The sequence below is a fragment of the Sphaerodactylus townsendi genome, linkage group LG10 (assembly GCF_021028975.2).
Source record: "Sphaerodactylus townsendi isolate TG3544 linkage group LG10, MPM_Stown_v2.3, whole genome shotgun sequence".
Lineage (NCBI taxonomy): Eukaryota > Metazoa > Chordata > Lepidosauria > Squamata > Sphaerodactylidae > Sphaerodactylus > Sphaerodactylus townsendi.
This window is the reverse complement of record NC_059434.1, coordinates 7,053,787-7,069,574: the sequence shown is the minus strand read 5'-3', so window position 1 is coordinate 7,069,574 and position 15,788 is coordinate 7,053,787. Positions and strand designations below refer to the sequence as shown.

General features: G+C 41.9%; 1 protein-coding gene across 5 annotated transcripts in view; it reads left to right on the top strand.

Annotated features, from left to right (window-relative positions):
• The window catches only part of LCORL (ligand dependent nuclear receptor corepressor like), an 88,095-nt gene that overhangs the window by 23,912 nt on the left and 48,395 nt on the right, over nucleotides 1-15,788 (top strand). For all 5 annotated transcript variants that reach the window (XM_048509093.1, XM_048509089.1, XM_048509091.1 and 2 more), the window contains 3 exons: nucleotides 9,067-9,132; nucleotides 15,103-15,182; nucleotides 15,413-15,542. In XM_048509093.1, coding sequence (XP_048365050.1) covers nucleotides 9,067-9,132; nucleotides 15,103-15,182; nucleotides 15,413-15,542 — 276 coding nt within the window. The remainder of the gene's footprint in view (nucleotides 1-9,066; nucleotides 9,133-15,102; nucleotides 15,183-15,412; nucleotides 15,543-15,788) is intronic.

Below are 15,788 nucleotides of genomic sequence, written 5' to 3'. Positions count from 1 at the left end.
ATGAAAGTGTGTTGTTCTGCATGTGCGGAAGGGGCCAGAGTATAGCGTATTTCAGTTTTCTCTCATTCCTCTTACTGTTATCACAGACTTCTGCTCCTGTAAAAATGTACCTGCTGTAAAATATTCTTGTTCCTTGGTGACTTTTTCAGTTTCTTTGCCTTCTTTTTAAAAATTTCCTCTGAAACACTTAGTATTTTTTCTTGTCTGTTTTTTTAAGCTGAGTTATGTTGTATAGAATACCCAGTCAAAAAATCTTTACTTGCATCCCAAACCATTTCCATATATGTTCCCTTTTTGTTTTTTCTTTCAGTTTTGAACAATTCTTTTTTTTTACTCTTTTTGGAAAATAGTTTCATTTAATTTCTGCCTAATGTATTGGAATTTCACTTGCATGCTATACTTACAGAGTTATGATCTAGAAAATGTCTTTGGTAAAATTTCTGCTTCTTTAGAGGCCAAATCCCAGAAACCCATATCGTATCAATCCTTGAGAACTATGTCTTTCTGAGAAAAATATATACTCACTTGAGTTTCCATTTTTTTGTTTCCATATATCAACCAAACATGACTTATCCACCAAGTCAAAAAAGGGTTTTGGTAGCTTACCTTTGTATTTTTAGTATTATGTTCAAAAAGCCTTTCTAGTTGTGGTACTGTCATTCCATTCAAATCACCTAGCAGGTACCTTTCATATGAAAATTCTACAAGCTTATCCAAAAGACACATAAAATATACCTTTGTCTTCATTTGGAGCATAAATTCCCAGTACCAGTGTTTTAACCCCACATAAATATCCACCCCTTCATATATACCATGTTAATCAACCAGTACCAATTAGATTCTAAATATAACCCCACTCATTTTTCTTTTTATTACTGTCTGAAATAAACTCTTCCCTTTTTTTGTAAGAGAACAAGAATTTTGTAAGAGAAAAAAATCTATATCCTTTTTGCTAATGTGAGTTTCTTGTAAGCAAATTATGTCCAACCTAATTTCTCTATGAGGGGAACAGAGTACTACATCCTTTGGTGTGCAGAATCCCATAAGGAGCAAACTTCTCCCAGTGTTATTTAACAACTATGCATTATGCATGGGGTAGAAAAAGTTGACAGGGAGAAATTTTTCTCTCTTTCTCACAATACTAGAACCAGGGGGCATACATTGAAAATGCTGGGGGGAAGAATTAGGACTAATAAAAGGAAACACTTCTTCATGCAATGTGTGATTGGTGTTTGGAATATGCTGCCACAGGAGGTGGTGATGGCCACTCACCTGGATAGCTTTAAAAGGGGCTTGGACAGATTTATGGAGGAGAAGTCGATCTATGGCTACCAATCTTGATCCTCTTTGATCTGAGATTGCAAATGCCTTAACAGTCCAGGTGCTCGGGAGCAACAGCCGCAGAAGGCCATTGCTTTCACCTCCTGCATGTGAGCTCCCAATGGCACCTGGTGGGCCACTGCGAGTAGCAGAGAGCTGGACTAGATGGACTCTGGTCTGATCCTGCAGGCTTGTTCTTATGTTCTTATGTTCTTAACTATATGCACCCTCTTGCCCAGCTGGTCTGGAGTTTCTGGCTGGGTTTTCACCTGTATGCTGATGATATTCAGCTGTATTGACAGGTGGGCAAGAAGATGCTGCCCTGGATATGCTGGCCCGTTGTCTTCAGGCAGTGGTGAAATGGTTGAGACAGAGTCAGCTGAAATTAAATCCATGAAAGAGATTCTACGGTTGGGCCGGGGAGACTTGGGTATGGGATGCAAGCTCCTGGATCTGAATGGTGTGCAATTAACACTTAAGTGTATTGTGTTATTCTGTATGCTTCTTCCTCTGTGAAGGCACAAATGTAGCCAAACTACCATTCAACCTATGCCAAGCTAGGATACTAGCACCCTACCTGTCTTATACTGACATCTAGCCACAGTGATCCACAGTGGTCATCCTCAGAATAGACGACTACAACTCACTCTATGCACTCTACACACAGAGCTGCCCTTGAGATTGCTCCAGAAGTTACAACTTGTCCAGAAAGCTGCACAGGTCATTATGAGGACATCGTAGAGAGCACATATCTACCGGGTACTCCACAAGCTGCACTGGCTCCAAGTAGAATATCAGATCATGTTGAAGGTTTTAGTATTAAAGTTTAAGGCCCTAAACAGTCTGGGGCCTTTGTATCTGTGGGACTGTTTCTCCTAGTACACCCCCAAAAGAATATTATGTTGTCCCTGGCCTGAAAAATGTCTGGCCATCCTCAACTTGAGCCAGTGCCTTTTCAGCTCTGGCCTGGTGGAATGCTCTCTCAACAGGTTCCACAGGACCTGTAAGATCGAGCTGTTCTGCCAGGCCTGTTGTTGAGAGCAGCAGTGGGTTTCAGTTTTCCCTGTCCTCTTCCCTACCTCTTGGATTTATGTTGCACTTCAGGGAAGGAGAATACCTGGTTGTTGGAGGCTTCTGACTCATGTTTCCTGCCTCTTTTCTAGTTTCTGTGTTTCTGGAGGGAAAGGCAGAGGGCTGTAAGCTCTCATGCTTTCTTTGGCACCAACCCCCCAAACAGGAGGGATTTGAACCTTTGAGTAACCCTGCCCTTATTTTCTTCCACAGTAATTTCAGAGGTGTCTAATAATTGGCATTTGTGCTCTGTTTTCTTTAACTCTCAGTTCGGCAAAGTGGTGGTAGGTTCTGCATGAGGTTATCTTGTTTTACAAGTCCTGCTTAAAATATGCCTTGTGCTTTAGCTCAATAAAACGGAAGATTTTAATTATGTTTTATTTTTTTTCTGCTGCAAACTAATCCCAATCTGTTGTGTATTATAATTTGGTCATGGCCATATTCAGCCTCTCAGTAAATGTAATTTTGATACTTGTACGCACATTGTTTATTTGGGGGCAGGATCAAATGAGTGCTAAGATCGTCAAATTCAAAATAGCGTGAATGGGGTTGAATGGAGTAGGGCACAACATGCTTAGAAACCTGCCAAAAAGGAATGTTCCGATCTTTCATGGCAATGAATACCATGTATTAGACTGTTCAACTTGCAGACCTCATTGAAATTAGGGTGTAAACAAAAAAAATGACCACTGTAGGAGGCAGAGCCAACCACAAAATGTCAAGGGATAAGGTTATGCATAATTCTAACAGTAACTCTTCGATATTTCAACAGAAACTGTGTTTAACAAAATGCTTTTAAAATAAATGTATTGTTTTACAAATATCTTCTTGCATTGCCTTTAGTCATGCAGTGGAATTTTTTTGTACTGGTGGCAGCTGCTACTGAAGTAATTTTTGTTTTGATTTTAATCTGCATATACTATAAGAAGCCCCGCTGAGCAAAAATCCCAACTGACCCTGTCCATATTCTAAAAAACACTTGGTGGACTCCAGGAAGTGTGTGGTTGGATGCCGTAGCACCCATGGTCACCAGTTTGTGCAGCTAACTGGGAAGTAGAGATGTATAATTTCAGAAATTTTGAAGTCACAAGGGCAAAAAACATATCTGGGGGGAATGGAAATTGAAATATACAGTGGTACCTTGGTTTTTGTTGATAATTCGTCCGAAAGGAATCGACGAAAACTGAAATCGACGAAAACCGAGGCACCATTTCCCATAGGAATCAATGTAAATCCAATTAATCCATTGGAGGCACTCCAAAAAGTGCCTGGAACAGATTAATTGACTTCCTCAAACCCCAGCTGGGAGGGAGAGGGAGCTCTTTATTTGGGCAGTGACATCAGGGGGTGTCACTGCCCAAATAAGGAGCTCGCTCTGCCTCCCCACTGGCTGGGGTTTGAGGAAGCCCAGCTGCCTCCCAGCTGGGTTTCCTCAAACCCCAGTCAGCCAGGAGGCAGAGGGAGCTCCTTATTTGGGCAGTGACGCCCCCTGACGTCACTGCCCAAATAAGGAGCTCTCTCGGCTGGGCTTCCTCAAACCCCAGAAGGTTTTGGTGGACTTTTTGTCGGTTTCGGTTTTCGTGGACTTTTTCTGGGCAAATGTTTTCTGGGTTTGAGGACAAAAACCGAGGCAATCGCCGAAAACCGAGACAAATTTTGCCCAGAAGAAGTCGACGAAAACCGAAACTGACGAAAACCGAAGTCAACGATAACCGAGGTACCACTGTATATAATACTACCTTTCATATGAAACAAATTATTTTACTGATTTTAACATAAAAGGCATAATTCATGGCTTAGTGGGAATATAAAATTGCAGTATTGGGCATATATATAAAATTTAAAAATATGTATGCAATTTTAAGTCTCCATTTTCTAAAAGAAAAATTGCACGCAACTTGGTATTTAAAAGAGTTGCAAACTGCTGCACCCTATGCTAGCATATCATATAACTTTTTTCATCTGAGAAAAAAAAAACTTTTTTCATCTCAGAAAACTAAAATTTGAAAGTGAAACCAAATGCTATAGTAAATAGTGGAGTGTAATACTTGGGCAGAAACACTCGTGTGGTTGGGTGGATTTGATTTAAATCACTAATCAGTGAGGCCAGATTTAAATAGTGGTTTTCTCCATGAAGACTCTTTCTTGCTGGTATAACCTTGATACATCAAAAATTACTGGTTTGCTTATACTGTTGGAAATACCTACATGCATAATAACAACAACATAATTAACATGTTCACCTTGACATCTTGAGTGGATGATTCTCAGCCCTTGGTTCAGGAAGGCAGGGCAAAGATTCTTGTTCCTCTTCCTGTTTCCTGTCTGGGAGTCACCTGCTCCAGTTTGTCTCCTGCCTCGGCAAGGGAGAACAGTCTTCAGAGTCGGCTCTGAGAGTGATGTTAGATTTTGCCTCTTGCCACCCTCCTTTTCTTCTATTTTCTATTCCTCTTGCAAACCCTTCTTCTGCCCTTCTGAACTCTTCTGTGCTTTCGTCTCTTTTTTTTCTCTCACTTTCCACATCAGGCACACCAAAAAGTTGTACTCCTTTCCACAGAAAGTCTCTTGACTCCTGAATTCCAGTGGTAGACACCCTAGTTGTAGTCTGACCTTAGGTGTGGCCTTCCTTAAACAGGGGGAAAACATCCAGTAGTCATGGCTGTTTTAGTTTATGTGAATTGTGAATATGACTCTCCATAAGCCATGGAGTGAATTCCACTGGTATGTAAAGTTTTCTTGCTCTAATAACAACACATTGTAATGAACTCTCCTTAGGGTTGCACTGTAAGGAACAGTAGGAAAATATATATTGTATGTTTAAAATCTAAGAGGAATACTTTTAATAGCATAGGAGATTCCACAGAATTATTATCAAAACATATTGGGATAAGAAGGGTATTTAGCAAATTTCTGAATATTAAAGCTAAGGAGAGCTGTTTCTGCTTCCTTCTTTTCCATTCAATGCTTAGAGAATAGTTGACATGTGGAGAAATTGCACTATACTCATTTCATCTCTAGGATTTTTTATTTTAAGTCTGATTAACCTGTTGGAGCATGGCTTTGTAAGTGGGCTGGTAGAGTTAAGATGGTGCTTGATCTGCCTTAGATTCATCATCTATGTTCTACTAGTCAAGTCAGCCAATTTTGAGGATGTTTAAATCTGAAGATTAGACCCATGGAGTGTTAAGAGGAACTTTCGACAAACATAAAAAAGCTCCAGACTTGCTGAAAATATCAGAAATCTTTAAAAGTAACCACCTTTGGTGTTATAAAACCTCAAAATAATAAAATAATAACTTGTAGTTTTAAGAAACATGCCTTCAATAGCTGTTGCTGGGTGACCACAACAGGCTTGGTTTCTGTGTGCAGAAGGCAGGGGAAGGGGGAAAGTCCCTTTTTGGGCTGTTCTGGCTTTTGAGGAAGAACTCTTTGGAGCCAGGATTGGCAAGAACTTCTGGGTAACTTGATACTACGTGACTTGCACGATTCATCCAGACCCAGCTTCTTTGTTGCTGTTCAGCAGCAGTTACCGCACAACACCTTTGCAAGATAGCGATTGCTGTTTCAAACAAGGACCTTGAATTCTCGTTCTGGAAACTCACAAGGTGATCAGTTACCTGTTGTGAGCCTAACTTAACTCACAGGCCAGGCAAGGTTGAGCACATTAAGAGCACCTGATGGTGCTCTCCCCTCTACCTGGGCTAACAACCCCTTGACAGCAGGGCTGAACCTGACTCAGCCAAACCATGTGCAGGATGGGAGAGAAGTCACCCAGCCAGCCTAAGGTAGGGTAGGGGAGACAGATCCCAGCCTGCTAGAATCCTGAGCTAGAGGCAAGATATGGTGGTGCCTGATTCAGCAAGGCGAAACAGATGCTGGCCCTCAGCCCAATCAAGCCTCATGTGAAGTGGAGCACATGGCGCCAGGGCTAAGCCCTGCATGAAGCTGACTGGGCTCCCAACCGTGCGCAAAACAAGGTGAAGGGCCATTAGTTGGCTGAGTCCTGTGCAAAGCAAGGCAGAGAGGGTTTCCTGACTTCACCTAGCCACGCCCCTTGTATGGGGTGGGAGGGCTCAGCCAGGATGAGGGAGTCAGCATGCAGCCTGGCCCTCCCAAGGCATGGAAAGCAGCACCCAGCCAATTGGCTAGACTGCCTGCCTTTTCCTCCTTCCTTCCAACCCCTCTTTGCAAGGGAAGAACACAGTCAGGAAGACGGCTTCTTCCTCGTCCCCTCTCTCCTTTGAAGGCAGGACTAGGGTGGGCTGGGTAGAGAATTCCAGGGTTTTTCACTGCACGTCCTCCACTGCTCACAGGATTGCTCTGAGGCTATAAATGAAGTAAATAAAAAATAAATACAATTGAAGATGATGGGGTAAATTCAAGGTTGCTGGGTGGGTGGGTGGGTGGGAAAGAGAGAAGGAAGCAGAGAAGGTTTAGGATGTGTGGTTGCCAGGTAGAGGGAAAGAGGAAATAGTGTGGAGAAGTTGAGGCAGGAGAAAATGAGTGAATTTTGCAAGTCCTTGCCTGTTCCACGCTGAGCAACTGGGCCCACCCTCAAACCACCACTGCTTAACTGGGCCGTAGTTTTCATGGGTAGAAGTGCCTGGGGTAAGGTAGAACGGAACCCTGAAGACAGGAGAAGATAAAGGTAGATTGGCTGGTGAGCGAAAGGAGAGGAGGCAAGAAAGGAGGAGAGGCTACGGGAACCTTCAAGGAAGTGCAAGAGGACATAGTGATTTTTTTAAAAAAAGTTTACAATGCTTATATTTTTATACTTGTTCATTGTGTTTATTGTAGTTGTACTGTATCTTTTATTTGTTTTTATCTGTAAGCTGCCCTGAGTCCCTAGGAAGAATTTGGCGGGGTATAAGTGTAATAATAAAAAACAAATAAAATAGTGGGGAAGAGAGAAATTCACCCCTCAAGTCTTTTGCTTGGGGCTATAACTCAGAGGTGGAGCATCTACTTAGCATGCAGAAGTTCCCAGGTTCATTCTCCAGCATTTCCAGTTGATAGGACCAGGTGGTAGGTGATGTGAAAGGCAACTGTTTTAAGACCCTGGAGAACTGCTGCCCTGGAGAACCTAGCTCCTTGGTGGCAAACCTTTGGCACTCCAGATGTTATGGACTACAATTCCCATCAGCCCCTGCCAGCATGGCCAATTGTAGGGGCTGATGGGAGTTGTAGTCCATAACATCTGGAGTGCCAAAGGTTTGCCACCACTGATTTAGCTAAACCAGTGGTATTCCAGGAGTTCCACCTGTGGCCTTGTGGGTTTTAGCTTATATACTTTTAACAGCCAAGTCCACCAAATCTGAGGAAACTTAAATCCAGTGAGTGGAGCTCTTAATAGACACAATATCTCTCTGTAAACCTGAACAGCTCCCCAAGTTTGCAGAAAAGTCTGAAATCTAAAGAAATGTATAGAAAGAAAGAAAGAAAGAAAGAAAGAAAGAAAGAAAGAAAGAAAGAAAGAAAGAAAGAAAGAAAGAAAGAAAGAAAGAAAGAAAACCAAACTCATCAAAGGAGACACCCTTGGTGGTCATTGCCAGGCATCTACAGCATTCTAGGCTTAGTTTCTGTCAGGAAAAGATGAGGAGGCTGGCCCATTGACAGCAACCACTACTTGATACAGTGAGAGTTCGATTACTGACCCAGGCCCAGCTTCTCGATAATGTGCAACAGCAGCCACCCCACAAAAGCCAGTATGGTTAGAGTTTCAGCTGAGAATCTGGAAGAACCAAGTTAGGCCTGATACATACTTTCAGCATAATCTACTTCACAGGGTTGTTATGAGGGTTAAAAAGGAAGACGAGAGTGATATGTGCTGCTTGGGTCCCCATTGTGGAGAAAGGCAGACTATAAATTAAGTAAATGAATCATAAATATATATGAAGATGGGGAGGCAAATAAGAGGTAGGTTGTTGAAGGGCTGAGAAGGAGAGAATGAGGCAGGGAAAGGGGAAGTATATGGGGGGTAGCTGGGAGGAGGGAACAGAAAATAGTGTGGGACAGGAGATACAGGGGAAAGTGATACCTGGCACAGAGTTCCTTGAGGGTTCCTTACCCTGCAAGTGAGCCTTCCCCTGGTATCTAGCATCACAAAACTGGGTCATAGTTTTCCTAAGTAGAGGCTGGGATGGGGAGCTAAATACAGTGAGGCACATAAAGGTAGGTTGGCTGTTTGATAGGAAGGAGAGCAGAGACAGAAAAGGAGATAGGCTATGGGGGCTTTTAGGGAAGGGAAAGAAGGAAATTGTAGGGGAGGGGAATGTGATGCTCACCCCACAAGTCCTTCTAGCTCAGTGGTTCTCAACCTGTGGGTTGGGACCCCTTTGGGGGTCGAACAGCCGTTTCACAGGGATTGCCTAAAACTCTCTGCACCAGTGTTCTCCATCTGTAAAAGGGATAAATGTTAGGGTTGGGGGTCACCACAACATGAGGAACTGAATTAAAGGGTTGCGGCATTAGGAAGGTTGAGAACTACTGTTCTAGCTGCTCATTTGTCTTATTGTATATTGAAATATCCAACAGGTTAGAGGGATGATCTTTTCTACATTGTACTTATAAACATTTTCAACTGTTAAATATGTTAACCTATTTGCAGCTGTGATTTTAATTCATCATTCCGTGGCAAACTGTATTGTAAAAAGTTGTAATTTTTATTTTTGTTAGGTTTTGAAAGTATTTTAGAAGGGCTTTATGGACCAAGGCTACGAAGAGACCTCAGTTTATTTGAAGGTAAATAATTGTTTGCAATGCATAAATATTTTCTTAATTATGCAACATTCTAAAATGTTTAGTGAAAATTAGAGAGAAATTCTGCTTTTATTTTATTCTGCATGCTATCTTGAATGCTCTTTTATCACATACTCCTCTCTGTTTTCTTCCTGCCAGTGCTGAAGAATTTTCAGCATGTTAACGTAGAGATGGCTGAGGAGAAACGCCATGGTTTGACTTGAGTCTCAGATTTATACATTCTCTTCTTTTCTAACTTGCTGGCATTCCCATGCTCTCTTTCTGTTTGGGGGCAAATCACTGTTTACCATAACATTCAGTTGTGCTTGCCTTGTATGAGTTGATCGTGGGTTCCAGTTCTAGTTTGGAGGGCACACAGTCTAGCATTTACCACGGTCACTATAAAGTGACTGTGATTCTCCACAAAAGACAAAAGAAGAATGGCTTATTCGTGGACAATGAGACGCAGGTCTTACCAAACCCTTTAGGTTTGTTCTTTAGCAGTAATCTTGTAGAATGACAGCACTTTATTTGTCTACTAAAATATGTTTTTAATTAATTAAGCATCAGAATAGAAACTATGTACTATCAAAGCTGATGAAAGCAGCTTTTCTTAATCCTGTGCAAATGTTTCTTGTTTTTTACATAAAATGATACACTTTGCTTTACATTTCTCAGCTGAACAGCAACCTTAGAACTAGTGTAGTGGTTTAGCAGTGAGGAAAATCAAGAACTAAAATTTTTGCCTGGGCTTCAAACGGCCAGAATGGGTTCACATCTTTGAATTTTCCCTGTGAGGAAAAAAGATATAGATATAACATGTCAGGATAATAAGTGTTGTCACATGGAGTGACAAAATGACTTCCAGGGCAATCCTAAACAATAGGATTTATTTCTATTAGAGTCAATGAGCTTTCACAGAAGTAACTCGGTTCAAGATGTCATTGGGAGCCACACGGTGTTGGATATTAGAAGTTTTTAATGTATCTAATTGGAATGACGCTTCAGTTGAAATTCTAATTCAGGAAAGATCTTTGTTGGAAAACAATTAATGGATTGAATTAATGGTTGAATGGATAGCCCCTACACCCAATTAGGGAGAACCTTTTTTAGACTCTTTGATGATGTGAAGGAGCATTTGGGAGTTAAGAGATGATATTTGAAGGATTGACAGTTGGGATATATACTAGCTCAGGCCGACGAGAAATATAATGAAGTTGAGTTGGGGGCTAGAAAGGGGGATGATTGCTAAAAGGTGATACAGACCAGGAAAATGTTGTGATGAACAAGAGTTTAAAAGTTGTTATGAGAATTGAGATTTCTTATATTGAATCATGGTGATAGAATATCTGGATCAGATAAGTCCTGTCCTAGTATTCAGAGGCGTTCCTCTCATTGGGCAAAGTGGGCAGTTGCTCAGGGCACCCCCTTGTGGGGGGAGCAAAAACTGCAGGTTCGTTTGTGGGATTTTTTTGTATTTTCAGTGTTTTTCTGTTTTTGGCCTGCAGAAGGCGCAGTTTTTAGGCTAGCAGCACCAAAATTTCAGGGATGTTTCAGGGGCCCCTCCTGATGTTATCACCCAGGTTTGGTGAGGTTTGGTTCAGGGAGTCCAAGGTTATGAACTCCCAAAGGGGGTGACCCATCCCCCATTGTTTCCAGTGGGATCTAATCGGAGATAGGGCTACACCTTTGAGGGTCCATAACTTTGGACCCCCTGAACCAAACTTCACCAAACCTGGGAGGTATCATCAGGAGATTCTCTTACTGATACCACCCAGGTTTTGTGAAGTTTGGTGCCCTGGGCAAAACTCAGGTTTTGCCCAGGGCTCCAGTTTGCCTAGTTACGCCACTGCTAGTATTAGAACAAACCCACTTTTCATGTTGCTAAAACAGATTGATATAGTAAGATAAGTTTGAATATTCATAATTGTTTCTTTTAAAAGAAACACTATTTGACAGTGCTTGTTAATTTCTCGTGCCTATTATCCCTTTGCCATGAGCACGGCACAAAGTGGTCTATCACTAAACTAGGAGATCACTATAAGTTTTGATAAAGCTTGTTAATGCACATTGAAGGGAGCATTTCAAAGAATGCAGTGGTAGCAAAAAGGGTAGCTGGTACCATCCAAGTCAGTGAAACATCCTACTTGGATTTGCTGCCTAGGTGAAATAAGCCACACCAAAATAAGGTGCTGTTGGCCATTATACCATGCACTGCAGTCTTCTGTGTGAAAGAACATTTTTTAAATAAGAAAGCATCATATGTCTAATTCTAAACCAAGCCCTAAATTGATTATTTATTTGTTTATTTATTAGATTTGTTATTCGCCCCTCCCATCTCTGGCTCGGGGCGATGTACAATCAAAAGTGCAATACATAAAAATTGTTTCAACAAGAACCTATGATTTAAAACGAAACAGTACCCAAATAATAGATAAAATAATCTACATAGTCCATAAAATCAGAATTTAAAAACTGGACTACACTAAAAGCTGTAAAACTGAGCGGAGAAATAAACTTACTAAAATGGCAAAGATGAAAGAATGCCAGTTGTGCAGCCTTGGTGACCTGGGCCTCCATAGACAACTTAGAGTCCAGGATCACTCACAAACTCTTGACCATTGAAGTGGGTTCAAGTAGAACCCTGTCAAGAGTCGGATGCCACCCAGGCATCTCTCCCCCACCTAGCTACAGGACCTCCGTCTTTGCTGGGTTCAGCCTCAGGTGGCTCAGTTTGAGCCATTCTACCACGGCTCCCAAGCACTCAGCCAGTTGTCCCGGGGTGGAAGACGGGTGGCCGTCCATCAACAGAAATAGCTGATGACAACCCAGCCCAAACCCTCGGACCAGCTGACCAAGGGGCTGCATATAGATGTTAAATAACAAAGGATAGAGAACTCCCCCTGAGGAACCCCCCAATCTAGAGGGATCCAAGAGGAGCAGCAGTGGCGTGGGAGGTTAAGAGCTCGTGTATCTAATCTGGAGGAACCGGGTTTGATTCCCAGCTCTGCTGCCTGAGCTGTGGAGGCTTATCTGGGGAATTCAGATTAGCCTGTACACTCCCATAGACGCCAGCTGGGTGACTTTAGGCTAATCACAGCTTCTCGGAGCTCTCTCAGCCCCACCTACCTCACAGGGTGTTTGTTATGAGGGGGGAAGGGCAAGGAGATTGTAAGCCCCTTTGAGTCTCCTGCAGGAGAGAAAGGGGGGATATAAATCCAAACTCTTCTTCTTCTTCTTCCTCCCACTGCAACCCACAACGCCCCCAGAGAAACAAGTCCAGCCACAGCAAGGCAGAGGCAAGGCGGTGTGACAAGATGTCAATGTCAACAGTGTCAAACGTAGCTGAAAGATCGAGCAGCAGCAGCAGCACTGATCCACCTCGGTCAAGCTGCCTCCGGAGGTCATCTGTGAGGGTGACAAGCACCGTCTCCATCCCATTACCGGGCCGGAAGATTAGTATGATCACTGCAACTGCAAAATGGAGTTTAGGACAGATGGGGAGATTTCTTTACAATCTGGAAAGAATGCCCGAGTTGGAAAAAAAAAAGGAAGAAATGAAAAAGTACGCTGGAGAATTAAAATCCCCCCAAAGAATAAAAATATCACTTATAGCGTTAAGAAAAGAACGCCCACTGAGCTGTCAGTATCCATTTTGGGGTTTCTAGGTAACCACAATATCATTGGTAAGCCTTCCAAGCTTTGGTTTCTGTGAAGTAAAATGGTAGGGAGTGGGGAGGATTGAGAGGTCAAAAGAGCCCTGGAAGAGATCTCGTCCACCCGCTGTCGTGATAGAGGAAGACTTGCTAGGCCCATCAGCCATTGTGCAACCTGGGCTTACCAGGAGCCACCGCACTACTTTTGCAGCTTGGCCAGACTTCTCCTGGGAAGGGACTGTCAGACAGAGGCAGGGGGGGGGGGGGCTGAATCTTGCGGGGGGGGGGGGAAGGAGAGGGTAAGAAGAAGAAAGCAGGAAAGGGTGAGATGCTGGGGGTTGCTGGGGAAGGGGGATACAGGGGGAAATTATATCCTCTTGCAAGCCCTTGTTGGTCCTCCGCTTGTTCAAATCTATTACAGTGCGTTTGTAATCTTGAGTGGTATGATGTAGGGCCGTGGTGGCGAACTTATGGCACTCCAGATGTTCAAGAACTACAATTCCCATCAGCCCCTGCCAGCATGGTCAATTGACCATGCTGGCAGGGGCTGATGGGAATTGCAGTCCATTAACATCTGGAGTGCCATAGGTTCGCCATCACTGATGTAGGAGAAACTTAACCAAATGATTCTGCTATTGCTTGTTCAGATCTTTCCTCAGCCGTAAACTTGGTTGCTTTAAACCTTCACGCATATTCCCCATATCAGATTAATAGCAGAGACCATCCTTACTCAGCTGTAAGAATAACTGTTTAAAAGGTTTATCAACACTGAATATTATAATTCCTTTGCACAATTTTGCTGACAGCATGCCTGTCATTTTTTTTTAAAAAAAGTTATGCGGACATGCAGATTTTTGTGCGTTTTGTTTGCAGTGGCCCTCCAAATGGAAAGAAAACAGCCTTAATTAGTTTAGTTTGAAAGCAGGCATAAAACATATCTTCTGGAGACTCTCCTAATAAAATATATAGAGTACAGTCTCCCCAGAGTTAAGAATTTGATACAGCTCCAGTGATTGCAGCTTCAGTTAACTTAAAATTAAACATGTTTGTAATTCTTATCAATATTAAAAAATGCAACTGCATAGTATCATTGTATCCAATAGGCAAAAGTGGATAGCTTTATCTGCACACAAAGTTCCACAGAAAAATCATAGTTTGATAAAAATGGGTAACTACTCTCACCCACAGGAGTTCTGGAAGCATTTTGGGTTCCTACAGAAATCCCAAATGGCATGTGTGAAAAAATGATGGTGTCTTTTGCAAGCTGCGGTAGCTTCTGAGGCAGCCAGCAGGAGGGCGGGTAGAGACGAGGCAGTATGTGTAGAAATGGTATCTCCTTTCTCACAGGTCTCCCTCCTGTTTCGTGCTACTAGAGCTCTACTGGTTCACTTTGAATTGTGACACCTTATTCAGAGTGAATGTATCCCTAACTGAATATACCTGTACCAAGACAGAGAACATTGACTTAGGCTCATTCCGCACATGCAGAATAATGCACTTTCAAACTGCTTTCAGTGCTCTTTGAAGCTGTGCGGAATAGCAAAATCCACTTGCAAACAGTTGTGAAAGTGGTTTGAAAATGCATTATTTTGCGTGTGCGGAAGGGGCCTTAGATTCTCTTTCCTAGTCCTGTATAGTGCACAGGTGCTGCAATTTATTGTAAGGAGCCTCAGACTGCTATTTTCCCCATTTCTTCTGGTTAAAAAATAAGGACTACTTTAACCTGAGGAGGTTGGACGCCTATTAAATCCATACGTTTGGGGAAGTGTCTATCTCTAGTAGTTTTTCAGGAAATTTCAGCAGCCTCTCTGAGCTTAATGGCTGTTGTTCCTTTGAACAGAACAGCAGTCTTTGTCAAACCTTTATCCCAGTTACTTTTCAACAATCAGGGTTGTCAAGAGCTGCTGGAGTTGGAGGGAAGCTTCAACATTTGCTGAGCAGGGTCATAGGACAGGGGCCCGTTACTTTGCAAAAGTAGCTGCCAGTTTTCATATTGGTATGAAAGAGCAAGTGTGTGACATCAGGAAAAAATTCCACGGGTGGGAAGAAAAGATGGAAATATATAAAATTATGTACAGTAGGGAGTAGATGAACAGAAAGACATTTAGTTTATAAGTCTATAACTTGGGATCACACAAAGGTTTAAATGTCCTGTTTGTTTTACACAAGTGTGAATGAATTCAGTCTCAAAATTTTCTGTTCCAAAGGGTGGTTAAACAACAGTGTTTAATTACAGAGTTCTCTCTAATTCAGTAAACTATAAGCTGCTTTAACAACGTATTTTTACAATTTGCATTTGAAACATGTTTTACTCTAGACTGTGAACCAGAAGACGTGACTGACTGGTCTATGGATGAAAATTGTTCCTTTTGTAATTTACATAAAGAAACAGTCAGTGTAAGTATTTGTGCCATAAATCATTTTAAAAGATTTTAAAGTAATATTTATCTCAGTTTCTTTCTTTCTTACTGTAACCTAATATTAAAGTCTGTTAATGAATTTGTTGCTAATTAAAATTGTGAAGGCGATGCATATCTAAATCTTGTTTAGTATTTGCCAATTTGGGGGGGATTCCCCAAAATTACCTTCAGTCTTTAGATCTGTTGGGTTATTTTTCTCCTTTTTAGGATCATACCACAGTCATTGGTTCTTTGCAGTCAACCCCCACAGAGGAAGTGTCATCTCAGGGCCAATCCAACACTGACAAAATTGAATGCCAAGCAGAGAATTACCTAAATGCACTCTTTCGCAAGAAAGGTACTATTCTTGATTTAGTTTGTTGACACTGTTATATAACATTATTTCTATTCCTATAGCATCCCTCTAAAATTCGTGTATTTTTAACTCCTGATTTTCATGATGCAGTTGTTTTTATTTAACCCATTTTTAGTATTTTCATCCCTCTTTGATCCCCTGCTTGAGTGTTTCAGAACTCTTCTGTTCTGCTGTTAGTCTATTTGTCCATCTTTAAACTTGTTTTGTAGATTATTTTAATAGTTAAAT